The following is a 14987-nucleotide window of genomic DNA, read 5'->3' as shown; positions in this document are numbered from 1 at the left end:
ACCGTAGGGTAAGCTGGTAACGAACAAGTCAAAAGATTTAAATAATATAATTAGCAGAATATTATCACTCAGAATTAAGATCGACTTAACCTATGGTCAACGTTGTGATATTGATTAGATTCGATAACAACGATACTTATTTATCAATCAATAATCAATATCGGTCCTAGTCCGATGTAACCAAATACATCCGATCATATCTACTTGGTCAATGCCTTGGACAAGACATCACACTCCTAATGTGTAAGCAGATCATATCGTAGATTTCCTAATCAGTGAAAATCCAATGCACTGATCTAATCTAGGACTCGTTCTTTTTTAACATATAATTACAACTATAATCCACTGTGACCTAGTCACTATAATTGTAACTATCCATATGCTCAGGATTTTATGAATGTTTGTATTAATTGAATAAACATGTAATAAAACAAGCGAACAATGCAATTGAATAAACAAAGCGATTTCTACTTCTTTTATTGATAATAATAACGTGTTACATAAGAAATATGGTTTTATTAAGGGCATAAAACCCAACACATGCAACCTAAAGCAACACATGTCTAGTCCAATTGCAACCTACTGCAACTCAGTGCAACTCCTAATATGAGTTATCCATATGAATTACGAATGCGACCACATGCAACCTAAAGCAACCCATGGCTAGTCCAAGTGCAACCCACTGCAACTCCTAATGCGAGTTATCCAAATGAATTACGAATGCAACCACATGCAACCTAAAGCAACACATGGCTAGTCCAAGTGCAACCCACTGCAACTCACTGCAACTCCTAATGTGAGTTATCCATATGAATTACGAATGCAACCACATGCAACCTAAAGCAACACATGGCTAGTCCAAGTGCAACCCACTGCAACTCCTAATGTGAGTTATCTAAATGAATTACGAATGCAACCACATGTCAACTTAAAAATTCATATGTTAATTACATCCTTATGCAACTCATACAACCATAAATGCAAGTTCAATGCAATCTCATGCAGCCTAAAACAACTTTAAAAATTCATTTGCAAATTTCATTCTTTATATAACTCATGCAACCTATTGCAATTTCAAATGCAAGTTCAATGCAATCTAAAAATACACACACTACAACCTCAAATGTAAGCACATGCAACCAAATACAACTCATAGCAACTTAAAAACTTATATCTTAATTTAATTATTATGCAACTCTTGCAACCCTCTACAACCTCAAATACAAGTCCAATGCAACCCCATGCAACCTAAATTAAATTTAAAAAAATTCTTTTGTAAATTTCATCATTATCCAACTCATGTAACCCTTTGCAGCTTCAAATGCAAGCTCAATGTAACTCCTTTAACCCAATGGCATTTGAGGTTGCTTTAAGCTATACATATTTGCCCTAAGCTTGCATTGGGCAAATTGTTGTGCCAATATTTTATCATGTAAGTCCTTGTAATGTCAGAAAACAATCAGGGAGTTTTGGCGTTGCATTTGGTGAACTTTAATGGAAAACTGTTTTCATCTCTATGCAAAATGATCTTGCCATGGATGAGAATGTACATATATTTATATGTATATATATATACATATTGAAAAAATTTATGCTCACAAATAAATGTGTCGATCAAAGCAACTAGTAACAAAACTACTGGTGTATGCATCATGACCCACTTATATAGATGATGACATATTTCATAACATATCCACTTCTTCCATAGTATGTGAAGAAGAATCTATAGATTAATTAATAAATGATATTTGCATATGGGAAACCAATATATATATATATAGCGATCCAATTGAGTGATGGCACATATATTTATTACTTCATTTCGTGCTAATGTAGGTGTTGTTGGCCACACTTCAACCAGAGTTTAGCTCTCTCGTGCTTAAATCTATAGTCTACTTGATATTATTATTATTATTATTATTATTATTATTATTATTATTATTATTATTGTTGTTGTTGTCATTTGATAAAAAAATAATGCTCTCATATCCTAATCCTTTCTACTTCAAAAACTATATTTGTGCAGCTACAAAAGAAGCTACTAAAGTAGCAGAAAAATAAGCAAAAAAACATAGGAGAAAGCACAGGCAAATGAGCAAAAAAGGGACAAAGAGAATAAGTGAAAGAAGTGGGAAGAGACGCTGGCAAGGCTCGTTGATTAGCGCTGAAACCTTATTCCCGTAAAAGCATAAGAAAATAAAGAATAGATTAAAGGTTACAAGAGGCCGTATTTTTAATAAAAAAACTTTAGTTTATGTAGTTTTGAATTAATTCTTTATCTTATTAGTGGCTTTTAAAGTTAGTGTAAAGGTTAGACTTTTTTCTTAGAAAAATTAGAGTACATGATAAAAAATAATAGCACAAAGAAAATAATGTCTTTATTTTTTAAATTAGAGAGAAATTACCATTTTATATTATTGATCACTTAAGTTATTATTTTGTACCAAGCTCAAAGTAAATATTAGGGTTTACCTAAAGCTAAAGAGGTTAAAGAAGGTAAATGTGTAATTTCGCTATATTAATTTGTTATATTGAGTTGTTTGTTAATTTTTTTAAAATTAAGATATTTATCTAAATAATAATTATTTTGTGAGCTATTTTGATCGTTGCCATTTTTCTTATGAACAAGAAATTGTAAGCAGTAGATGATAATAGGGTCATTGAGGATAGTTCCCTTTAGTACTTATTCACCATGACCAAATATAAATAAATAAATTTCCTTAGTAAAAAAAACAATGATAATAATAATAATAAATTGTTTAAAATCAAAGTGTCTGATGTGTCCCTCAGAGTTTCGAATTGTTCCTTTTACTTTATTTATCTTTAAAAGAAAATTAGACAAATGTCATTTTGTATGGGAATTAAAAATTTCCATTTGAACACCTTTAAGTTTTGATATTCCTTGCTGCAAAAAAAAAATAGTATTCCTTTACCAAATGAACCATTATTGAACTATTTTAGCTAATTATAAATTATACTTTTGGAGTATGGTGAAGGAAAAATTACACATTTTTCAAAAACAAATTTGAAAAATAGGGAATTTTAGAAAAATTACAAAAATATTGGTAACGGTTCAGTAACCGTCTACTACAATTAGAGCTGTAAATACGGGCCGAATTTTTGAGCACGGCACGAAACCGGCACGAGCACGACACAGCACGAAAAAATATAAGCTTGGGCCAGACACGTCAATAAAAAATATGGGCTTGGGCCAGGCACGGCATGACACGGGCTTAGCACGGCACGGCACGACAAGCCCGAAGGCACGACACGAAAGCATGAACAAACTAGGCCGAAAGCACGACACGATAAAAAACCCGATATTTTGACATTAATAATCATAATAAATTTTTATTTGTCAATAATTAATAAATTAAAATGATGATATATGTCTTATTTTTCTCAATGTTTATATTTTTATAATTATATTAATTTATTTTAAGATTTTTTAGTTAAATTTTTAGCATTTATTAGTAGGTATTAAAATTCTAATAATTATCTTTGATATAATTTTGTGTAAAATATTGTTAAAAAGTATATAAAAATATCTAAAATTATAATTTAAACAAAGAAATGTATTTGGTTTGGTGGTAAGTCTATTGATGGCTAAAGAGGAGGTGGAGGGTTCAATTCTCCATCTCACATTTTTTAGCAAAAAAAAAAAAGTGGGCCCAAATTTGGGCGCGAATATAGAAGGGATAACTTGAAAAATATCCACTTTTAGGATTAGTTAACTAAAAATAGCTACTAATAATATTTAGTTGAATATTACCCACTTTTTTAAGCACATTTCCCATATTACCCTTAAAACACTACCAGAAGTCCAATGTAAAAATCTCAATCTTTGCCTCTGTCGTGTCATTTACTTCCCTCTTTAAATAATATTCCACTGTCAGTTCCACTAGACCACTGTATAATGGGTAGAGTCATTAATAGTTTGGGTATTAATCAAAGAGTTTTAAAAGGTGGGTAAAAATTAAAGAGGTTAACTTAAATTGGGTACTAGGTGTAATTTTCACAATATAGAAAGTGGGCCGGCCCGACACGGCATGAGCACGGCATGACATGGGCCGGGCCCATGGACTGTGCTGGGCCTACTCTTTCAAAAATGGGCCGCCCCGGCCCGGCACGAATTGAATATGGGCTGGGCCTAGCCCAAATTTATCGGAGGCACGAAAATGTGGGCCGGGCCGGCCCACATTTACAGCTCTAACTACAATTTTTTTTATTTAGTCTATAAATGTTGTTTACAAAAACGTAACATATAGTTACAAACTTGTAAATTTTAGTTGCAAAAAAATTGTATTTTTACAAATTTATAAATTTTGTATACAAAAGAAAAAAAAAATCGTATTTACGGTTATGCTCCTTCACATTTTTATAAACTTTTTTAGTATTATGTATTTTTAGTATTTTTTTAAAAAAATCTTAAGAATTTTTGTGAATTTCCCATCTAATTTTGTTCAAATTGCCATTGAGATACCCCTTGGCTCTTTTTTTTATTTTTAATTTCTCTAAATAAGGGATTTTCACCTTTAGCAACCCTAACTTGTGAGCCCAGCCTGGTTCATGTTGGGCTTCTTTTCTCTTCCAATTGTAATTGGACCAAGAAGCCTAGGACATCTGGGCCTTCCAAATCCTTATAGTTTTTTGTGAAAGAAATCCAAATAGCCCATTGGATGGGTCAAGTAGTAGTAACTTCAAGTCCTCTGGCTCTGAAGTTGATCTAGAGATAGAGAAGAGTGAAGTGGTAGCAGATGAACCATGGCTGCCACCACATCCATATCTCTATCACCACCAGATTTCATCTCCATACTCCACCACAAACCTTGTCTATTTCTTAAACCCCATAAACAATCCCTCTCATTAATCTCACCCATAACCACTTTCTCATCCAAAAAGACTCAAACTTTCCACAACCCACTTCACAAAATCAGAAAACATAACAACCCAATTTGGAGAATTTATGCCACGGCCGGGGAAACTCCTCCATTAGAAGCCACCCCACTCGAGAGTTCTCAGCAGATTGTGTCCACCGGGGACGATGCTACTGCCAACATCATTTCTGCTCTTCTCTTTATTGCCTTTGTTGCTCTATCTGTTGTCACAATAGGGGTAAGTATTAGTTTTCCTCCAAGCTGTATTATAGCCTGAAAGTGAAAATCATGTTTTGATTTTGGGCTAAATTTGGTATTATAGCTAAGTTGTAGATGTTGGTGGATTTGCTTTTCTGGTCCAGGTTATCTACATTGGCGTGACGGACTTCTTGCAGAAAAGGGAGAGAGAGAAGTTTGAGAAAGAAGAGGCAGTTCAATCCAAGAAGGGTGGTAAGAAGAAGAAGGTTAAAGCAAGAACTGGTCCTAGAGGATTCGGCCAAAAAATTGAAGAGGAAGAAGATTTTTAGTGTAATGTGATGATTAGTGTGGAAAATGCTCCAAGTAAGCTTTTCATTCCGTTTGTAACTTGTAATTGAAGCTTTCTCACTTTTTTATTCCTTTTCTTAGTTCCTACACTTAAGCGAGAGAATCTTAAAAGCACTTTGTTAGGGAACTTGGAGGATTTGGTTTGGCAAAATTAAGCTGATTACTTGAAAGGGTGGAGTACAATTAGTGTTCTTTTGTGGGAACATTAACGTCAACATTGGTTGGCCAAGGGGGAAAATATTTTTTTTTCTTTTTTATGTGTAATCTTCTTTGGTTTATTGATTTCAATTTAGATGTAGCCATTAGACAAGAATGGTGGGCTTGCCAATATGAAAAGCATGCCTAACATACAGTTGGCCTATATAAGTAGCGATATAGTATTAGTAATGATGATCATACACATACATTCATGAGTTGGAGACTTGGGGTTATATTTTCTTTCTGGTTCACGTTTCTTTGATTTTTAACCAAGCGAATGATCCTTTTAGAGGACACATGGACTATGATTAAGTGAAACTTTTTTCACTAATATAGAATAGTTTCGAACAATAAGAACTATTGCTTCGCAACCCTTTCAAGTAGTGAAGAATGATGTTTTAAAGGACATCGTACAAGACCAAATGTGGCAACAAATACTAGGATAATGAACTTGGTTCTTGGTCGGTATGCAAGGCCTTACGTTATTGAATAATACAATTTACCAAAAAGGTTTTAAAAACTTAATTTTAAACAGTGACCATTTGTAGTAAACATATGTATTTATAAGTGTAAATGATGAAAGAGTAGAGGCTAATGGTTCAAAATATACATACATATGTATATATGGTTTGTAGAACGTATGGTCAAATCAAAATTTACATAATAATATGGTTCTTCTATCGATACGGCTAAATACTTTGCACTCGGAAGTGAATATAAAATAAAAGCAAAGAGAAAAATATACATTGATAAAAAGCATTGGGAAGATAGAAAATTGTGTTTTTCTTTTTGATAAAAAGAAAAGTCAATAAGCATACATTGAAAAGAAACTCTGGCCTCTCTCACCTAAAACATAAACAGCTCTCCACATTGATATGGCAACATTTGTACAGTCACGTTAACGTAACAAACTACCTCAACATCTTCTTATCATCTTTTTAAATTTTTTTACACCCTTAAAAAAGAACTTGTATAGTTGCTTATCTCTGCAGGGTATCTTTATCAGGTGTGTGCGCTCAACATCTGATGTACCTCTGACCTTTGCTCGATCCATTCTATGTATAAACTTTTTAAACTACACAATGTACAATTTTGTTTCAGTACAAGCAACATCCTTTTTCTTTATTTCCAACTAGGCTCATTACCTGTCTTCAAAGATAGGTACAGCCATTCTTGCTCCTAACTACCGGGAGGACGACGAGAGGAAATCTCACACTAGCCTCAGTTAGCTGTACAAACAACTTGCTTTCCTAAGCCACCTGTGCAGCGGGGTGTAGAGACTGAGCTGCGATTCTCCTTTCTGCAACCAATTCAGATTATCTATTAGAAAATGACAAAATAATTCGGCACATGGAGAAGAAAACAAGGCCAAACTAAGCTAGCATACCATATTTATAACTTACTAGTGTGTTAAAGAAAAGCAACCTTAGTTCTCAAAGGCAAACGAAGACATTACAAGCTAGGATGAATACACAATAATCCAAGTTTGTTGGCCATAATGACATCTATGAGGCGCTACTAAAATATGTGGGACTTATGTGGAATTACGGCATAAAAGATGCAATAAAATGGTATATACTAGCACAGATGTCGATTTACTTTAATTTACACTCAAAAACATATGCACATGAAAATTCAAGAGAAGAATGTACCTCCAGCAGCAACAAGTTTCTCTACACGTGCTACAATATGCTTCCCATACGTGTATTTCTTCAATGCATTCAAATGAACTTTAATACGTGAAAGGATCAATTCGCGTTGTTGGTCATCACAAGTCTCCAACACCTTCTGTACGACATAGTTGGCAAACTGATCCTTCATCATTGCCTGCATTAACATTGACAGTTGAGTAGAGATGGTCAAGCATATACATTGAGACAAAAAAGTAGTCACGTACACATTGAGAGATGCAGCAATTAACACAAACTAATTCCTAATCCAGATTTTCACATGCCGAGAAGACAAAAGTTATCCCATTCAATCTTTATTCTTACAATACAAGTAGTGTTATATTGTAAATGGCTACTAAATTGTGTTTAGGTGTTTCCAAAACTGACCACCTGAAAAAGATGGAATACATATTAACAGGTATGATAGAATAAAAACAGGCGAAAATATGCAACTCTACTATAAATTTATCACAATTTATTGCCAGCACTGTTATACCAAAGAAGCAAAACAAAATGTAAGCAGAAAAACAATATTAATGTGACAAACCTGAAGAGGCTCATTTTCATCAGTAGATCCAAGCATTTCATTAACTAATAACTCACGTTCAGCAGGGCCACCAAAAGTTAAACATTTCTCTACAACATTGGAGGCAAACTTCTGTTGACTCATTATAACTATTTTCCCAGCTAATTCCTTGATGATAGCAGAACGCTCATGAGGTTTTCCATGTTCCAGCACATGCTGTTAGCAGTAAGTACAGGGTACAGCAAGAAGCTTATAAGACAACTATAAGAAGCAGATTACAGAAAACTACAACAAAACCCAAACAGATGAACTAAAAAAGTTTACTTCACAAGAAAAACTTGAACTTAAAGTTGCTTATACAAAACAGAACACCAAAATACAGTTTAAACTTTAAACCATACCATGAATTTTAGAGTAGATGAAATTTCACATCACAACTACTAGGGAAAGATAATGAACCTGAACAACATAATTTCCATACTGATCTTGAGCTAACATGCTGACAGCTCCTAAAATCTCATCCATAACTTTACTCTGTGTTGTTGGATCCTCACAATGCTCCAGGACTCTCTGCCAAAACAAGAAATCAGCATAAGCCACTAACTTACTGTCTGCTAAACAAAAGATGAAGTAGAAAAAGCTTAAGAACCTGTATCACACGACACCCATAAGGATGAGTGGATAGTGTAACCACTTGATCATAAAAGGTTGAAACAATAAATTGAATTGCATCTTCAGGAACACATTCAATACACTTTTGGATCACATGGTTCCCATTCTGATCACGAACACAGCGCATGATATTACCATCAAGCTCCTTGACCATTTTAATCTTCTGGTCCAGGTCAACAACTTCTATTGCCTGAAAAAATAACATTAGGCAGATCAGGTAACATACTGTATAATATATAATGATCTTATCAATTTTGGTTCATTAGAACTAGCACAAGCATCCTATGAATCAGATCAGCAACTAAGGATACTAGCCACAACCACAACGTAGTTACCTTAAAGTCAAACTCTTGAATAACGAGAGAATACGAAGTGTTAAGAAAAATAATAATAAATATAATAGCACATAACTGACATAAAATAACCAAAGTAATCCAAACGATTATTGTTATACAAGTTTGGTCAAGAAAGAAAGAATCACATTCTAGCATATCATGCAAGTTGCAAGTTGCAAGTTGCAGCCCAGACTACGCCAGAAACAATACAATGTTAACACTCGTCAACTAAAGGTACCTTTTGGATCACCCGACATCCATACATTTGAAGACTTAATGTCAGAACATGGCCAAAAAGCTTGTTGGCCAGTTCCCTCCTCTGGTGTGCAAGCCCGTGCTCAAAAAACTGTATGGAAACACCAATTTTTTCACTTTTGTAAAACAGCTATACCAATTAGAAAAGCACAACACTACAGAAGAATGAATAAAAAGTACCTTCTGAATAACATAATTGCCAAATACATCAGTCATCAAAGCGAGAGCTTGAGGCATGATTTCCTGATAAACCATGTTCTTCTCTTCTATTGTGGCTGTCTCAAGTTTTTGTTGAATAAAGCGACTCCCATATTGATCCGCACTGTTAATAAAATGAACATGACATAAGGAACAGTATCATAAAATTACACTAGAAAATTATTCAAAAACAGTACCCACCTGAACTCAACAACATGTCCAGAAATTTCTGAAAGTTCAAATGATTTGGCTTTATTACTCTTAAACTCCTCTAGCAGTGAGGAAGCAAAACCTTCATCCAAGTTACCCCCATCCAGATGCCAGGCTCCCATGACACCCCCAGGCAAATTCCTCATTCCAGAAGGATACCGCATATCACTATGCCTCATAGGACTACCAGGACCAACAGGAGAATTTGGAACAGGACTTCCAGAAAAAGAAAGGCCAACACCAAATGCAGGATTCCCATAGTAACCATGATGATTAGAACCACCAGACTTCCCACCCAAAGGAACACCATACTGTGATTTCTGTGGTGATAACAGAGATAGATATGCTTTTTGAAGTTCAAGTAAATTCACGTAGGAATTACCTAAGTAGCTCCTGTCTGCAGAAGGATCATTAAGAGCAAGTTGTGCTGCGGCATACTCAGATGTCCTCATGTACTGAAGATACATAGGATCCACAAAAGGGGACTGAAGAGCACCTCCTCCCATTGGACTCCCCATTCTACCAAGATTGTGTGAATCAGATCCGGCAGCTGCTAGGTTTTGTCCAGAAGCCAAACCTCCTCCAAGCACTCTTGAGTCCATTACAGGAGATTGCACAGCTGAAGCCACAGCAGCGTTATCATAAAATGGTGGCACATTACCACTACCAAGTTGGCTAGCCATCATGGATGCTAATGCAGGATTCATGGAATATCCACCCAAACCATAATTAGAAAAGGACGGATTTGTACCATCTAATTGCTGGTATTGGGCATGTAAGCCACCTCCACCATTGAGGGTGGAAGTAGGAGACCCCTTCAAGTAAGAGTTGCTTGAAGCAGATTTGTGCAGATCAACTGGCCTCTCCAAGGATGAATTTCTCATGTCTGACCCACTTCCATTGCTCTTCCCCAAGTCAGAATACAAACTTTTTCCTGATTGTTGATTAGATGGCATGTGCATCTGCCCAGATTCAGATTTCTTGAGGTAGGGATGTCGACTGTTATGATTCTCACCACCTTGTAGACCAAAGAGATAATTTTGATGATTATCAACATCCTGTCTCATATGTGATGAGAAATGATTCTCATCATCTATCACACCATTTGTTGATAAGTTCATGCCAGACAAAGCAGCTACTAGATCTGCAGACTCATTAGTGTTAGATGAAACACCATTAAAGGAGTTTGGGCTTGTAATGCCTCTCTTCTCTGAGGCACAAGTTCTCCCTCCTCCAATAGGTGTAAGACAAGGACTGGGAGCCCTAGCAACAAGTTGAGGATCAGGAGTAGTGCTTCGGGACAAGGAAGCACCTAGAGCAGCAGCATAGCTGTATGAAGACTGTTGACCCTTACTACCATTTGCACCATCAGAAGTTCTCAAGTCATGATGCAAATGTGCCAGATCAGCTTCAGCAGAGCTTACATTGTCTACATTTTCATCGAAAGCATTTCGGCTTGCTGGACGAGAAGGAAGCCCACTAGCAGGACTTGCTCGCCCCAAGTCATCCTGCATTGACATCAAACTTAAATAATCATGGTCTAAAATAGAGTAGAAAAAAAAAATACACTTTATCATAATGACGGAAGATGGAACTGGAAAGCAATAAAATAGCAAATTTGCAGTTGTCTTTTTCAAATGTCAACATGAATAAACACAAACACACTAGGACTGCATGCAATTTGAATGCCAATTGATCTACTTGATCAGCCTCCTTTCAAAGTACATTAGTTAGAAGCACAAAGGATTACATAAATGAACCTTCCACCAAATTCAAAATATATATATGTACTTCCCCATCTTAAATTGTCTTCCCCTACTGGTTTTATTTCAAAGGGAATATATATGTAATATAAATCATGAAGGTTTTTTTTACCGATAAGCTTCTCAACAAGACTTCAATCAATGTCAAGTGTCAACAACATGACTACACAAGTGTGGACAAAGATGTCTTCGTAACAGGCACAAAACGTTAATGGGTGTAAAATCCAGTTTAAATAGGCAATAGAAAATGCAGTAATTAAATCATTGTCATAATTACATAAAGATAGCTTGACTATGAACAAGTAAATGTCAACACTCAGTAAAGAGCCAAAATATTTGCTATTTATAAACACCAGCTGCATCCAAATCAAAATACCAACTTTAACTAGACAATAATAGATGATCACATATGCGACCAGATGTCATTGATAAATTACCAATATTTACAGCACAATGCTCCTGTAATATTTCAGGAAAAATATGCTTGATGACAAAAAATAAAATCAGTTAAAAGCAATTGGCTTGTTCAAAACAGCCTTCGATACCCAGGCTATCATAAATAATAAATGCAGTTACTGCAAATAATAGTCAATTTCAGTATGGAAATAAAGTTAAAGATTGAGCAGGAGAATATAATCAACTCACCTGAATAATTTCAGCAAGGCTCTTTTGTTTGCTCCCAAGTCCTAAACCCGGTAAACCAATCAGTCCATCGCCACCCCACTCTCCTGAGGCACGTATTTTTTCCAACTCAAACTCCCCCTCTTGTTTCGTCGAGTTGAAACCAGGTGGCATCGAAAACATCGATCTACCACTGTTATCATCAGCTCTACTTCCTTTTCTCCTGTCTCCAATCCCCCCCAAAGTTGAGTTCCCTCCTTTCAACCTTTGGGAAAACCTCCAATCCTCCTTTGAAAGCAAAGGAGGTGGTAGCCGAGGATTTAGATTAACATTCGAATAATAGTAGGAAAGATAAGCTGGATCAGACCTGAGCTCCTCCTCAGAGACAAAACCATTGCCATTTTTAGCTCCAGACAACTCAGCAAAGGCAGCAGCAGCTGCAGCGCCTCCACCTCCGCCGCCGCCAAACAATCCTCCCACGGCACTTAAAGAGCCCTCGACAGTTGGAGGAGCTGATCCACTTCTACACATATTCAGCTCACGTTCACGATCATCGGGGGAGTCTTGCCGCCGCTGCTCCCGGAGCAACATCCCAATCTCCTTCTCTAACTCGTCCCCAAACGATCCCTCGTTACCTCCAAGCATTGGCCTTCTTCCCAATTCAGACAGCATTATCTTTAAAAAAAACTTTTTTACAATACCATCAATCAAACAAAGATTAAGGAGTTCTAACTAAACACTACCCACATAAAAACAAATCAGACCCAGAACCCCTAAGTAAATTCCAAAGACAAAAACTTTAACTTTAAGAAAACCCCATATTTACAAACTTCAAATTCCTCCCTCTTACCCGATCACGGCCCAAAAATCTTCCAACACCCTTAACACAACCCAAAACTCCAACACCCAAAAAAAAGAAAAACAGTTGCACCACACAAAAACTATGTTTCTTCTTGTTCCCCCGAAATTTCCCTAATCATAAATTATTGAAACCAATTCTTCGCAACATGTTGTCATGTTAAATATAAACAACCTAAACAAAAACACAGAAGCACAACAGGAAAGAAGAAGAAAAAAAGTGAGAAGTGGCGAGCTGAGATCAAAATAGAAGACGAAATGAGAAGATATATAGAGAGAAGAGACACAACGAAATAAGGGCTATTTTTGGGTTTACAAACTAACCAGACCGGCGGCGATTGGTTCTTACAAGAACCCTTAGGGTTTTTTCCAATTTGAAGGAGAGGATTAAATACAGTGATGTAGTTAGAAAGACAGGAAAATAAAATTATTTTTAATTTTTTTTTGTTATTAAAAAAAATAAAATATGGTTATTGCTCTTTTTCAGTTCACTACAATATGTAAAATACTTTATTAATATTCCTATGAAATAGGGGCAATTGACCAAGTGATACTAGACCAATGTTAGTAATAATATCAAAACAAACTTTGTCAAAAAAAAATTAATATCAAAACAAAAAATACAAAACTATTTTTTTATGCATGTAAGGTAAAATCCAATGCTGACACGTAAACTCTTTAGATTCGCTGCTACTTATATAAAAGGAAAAAAATTTAGTGAAGGAAATCAGCTAGATACTAGTACAGGTAATTATTTTTAGTAAATTGTCCCAACTACCCTTTTTATTGGATTAATTTTTCATATTTTTTTAACCTTGATTTGTTTACTCCTTTTTGAGTTGTCCCTTTTCCTTAATCCAAATAGTTCTTCAAATTCTCTAAATTGATTCCATTGATTAGGGTTTTGTATTTGTGTTGGTTTTGCTTTTGCCCGTCTACCACATCAAGATATGATTATGACCCATACTAACGAAAATTAGTGTGCTTGTTTGCTTCTTATTAAACACATTTAACTAATTTTAATTATTATTTCACGTATGGGTAGTTGGGAACTTAGCAAATAAAAAAATCGATGGGTTTAACTATTTTGTCTTTTAAAATAATAAACTAATATGTTACTATATATAAACTTTTTGGATTTTACTATTGATGAACACAAAAGTCGGAAAATCCACTAACATGCAAAACTCGCCCAAATTGAAGCCATTCACTTCCGACATATTCAGTTTCGGGTATCACTTTCACCTATTCGAATCTAACCTTAATCAAATTATGTGTACATTGATAAATTTTAACACCTAAAACCTGAACCCTTTAAAAATAATTGCTCCTTTGTCACAAACAACTTCTCCTTAAGTGGGTAAGATTTCAGGTCTTTCCTTGTCAGATTGGAATAGATCTTATTTTGGAGAAAAGCATATATCTTGTATGTTTTTTAAAAAGTGGCATAAATCATTTTGTCAAAAACAAAATAGTATTTTTGAAAAAGTTATTTCTAAAGGTCCAAAAAAAGCCCAACTCAAAAACTCGCAACCACTAGTCGAATTTAGGGCAATTTTATTATATTGATAAAATTTTAGTCCAAGTTACCAAGATATATAAGATTTTAAATTACAAATTATAAAAATGTATTATATATAAGCATTATTTGTTTTTATTTAGGAAAAAATTTCATTGCAAGTCTTTCTAAATTTTAAAAAGGACAATTGTTAACTTTTTTATTATTATATAGGGTGCGTTTGGAAAGCTACGCTGTAATTGGAATTGAGTGTAATTCAAAGTAATTACTTAATTTTGTGTTTGTCTAACCATGTAAACTACATTGGAAGTAATTGAGGGTCCTAATTACACTCTCCAATTTTTATAGTCATATGAGAATTGGGTGTAATTACACTATGTAATACTAATTAGTATCAATTTTAAATAGTACTTATTACATAATATTATTTTTCTGTGTAAATACTAACTCTTTTGTCAAACATGACAAGAGGAATTCATAAGTAATTACTACTTGACATTCAAACACATTTTATATTTTAAAATATAGTGTAATTACTCAGATATGAAATTACTACTCTAGTAATTACATGGCCTAATAATTACACAATTGTTTCCAAACACGCCCATAGAGTAAATACTCACTTGGTACCATGTGTTGTATCGAAATACATATTTGGTATCCTATTTTTTTAATAATACTCATTTGGTACCTTGTAATTTGAAATCGTATATACATTTGTAACCTAAGCTCAAATTTG

General features: G+C 34.7%; 2 protein-coding genes across 4 annotated transcripts; one reads left to right on the top strand and one right to left on the bottom strand.

Annotated features, from left to right (window-relative positions):
- The first annotated feature begins 4694 nt into the window (after positions 1-4694).
- LOC133791121 (uncharacterized) lies at positions 4695-5842 on the top strand. The gene is made up of 2 exons (XM_062229026.1): positions 4695-5115; positions 5240-5842. The coding sequence occupies exons 1-2, from the start codon at positions 4765-4767 to the stop codon at positions 5402-5404; spliced, it is 516 nt and encodes a 171-aa protein (XP_062085010.1). The 5' UTR covers positions 4695-4764; the 3' UTR covers positions 5405-5842.
- A 501-nt stretch (positions 5843-6343) lies between these two features.
- On the bottom strand, positions 6344-13167 carry LOC133791120 (pumilio homolog 2-like). 3 transcript variants are annotated; one of them, XR_009874125.1, is made up of 10 exons: positions 11896-13137; positions 9479-10995; positions 9260-9401; positions 9063-9170; positions 8467-8679; positions 8277-8387; positions 7839-8033; positions 7274-7448; positions 6767-6921; positions 6344-6696 (listed from the first exon to the last, which is right to left on the bottom strand). XR_009874125.1 is itself a non-coding variant. In XM_062229024.1 (10 exons), the coding sequence occupies exons 2-10, from the start codon at positions 12541-12543 to the stop codon at positions 6872-6874; spliced, it is 3159 nt and encodes a 1052-aa protein (XP_062085008.1). In that variant the 5' UTR covers positions 12544-12904; positions 13054-13167; the 3' UTR covers positions 6344-6871. The 3 variants fall into 3 exon arrangements, 2 of the variants coding, with proteins under 2 accessions (XP_062085008.1, XP_062085007.1); XM_062229024.1 differs by having other exon boundaries at positions 6344-6921; positions 11896-12904; positions 13054-13167; XM_062229023.1 differs by having other exon boundaries at positions 6344-6921.
- Positions 13168-14987: the final 1820 nt, after the last annotated feature.

Source organism: Humulus lupulus, chromosome 7 (assembly GCF_963169125.1).
Source record: "Humulus lupulus chromosome 7, drHumLupu1.1, whole genome shotgun sequence".
Taxonomy (NCBI): domain Eukaryota; kingdom Viridiplantae; phylum Streptophyta; class Magnoliopsida; order Rosales; family Cannabaceae; genus Humulus; species Humulus lupulus.
The sequence above is the reverse complement of the archived record's forward strand: the minus strand, read 5'-3'. Positions and strand labels throughout refer to the sequence as shown.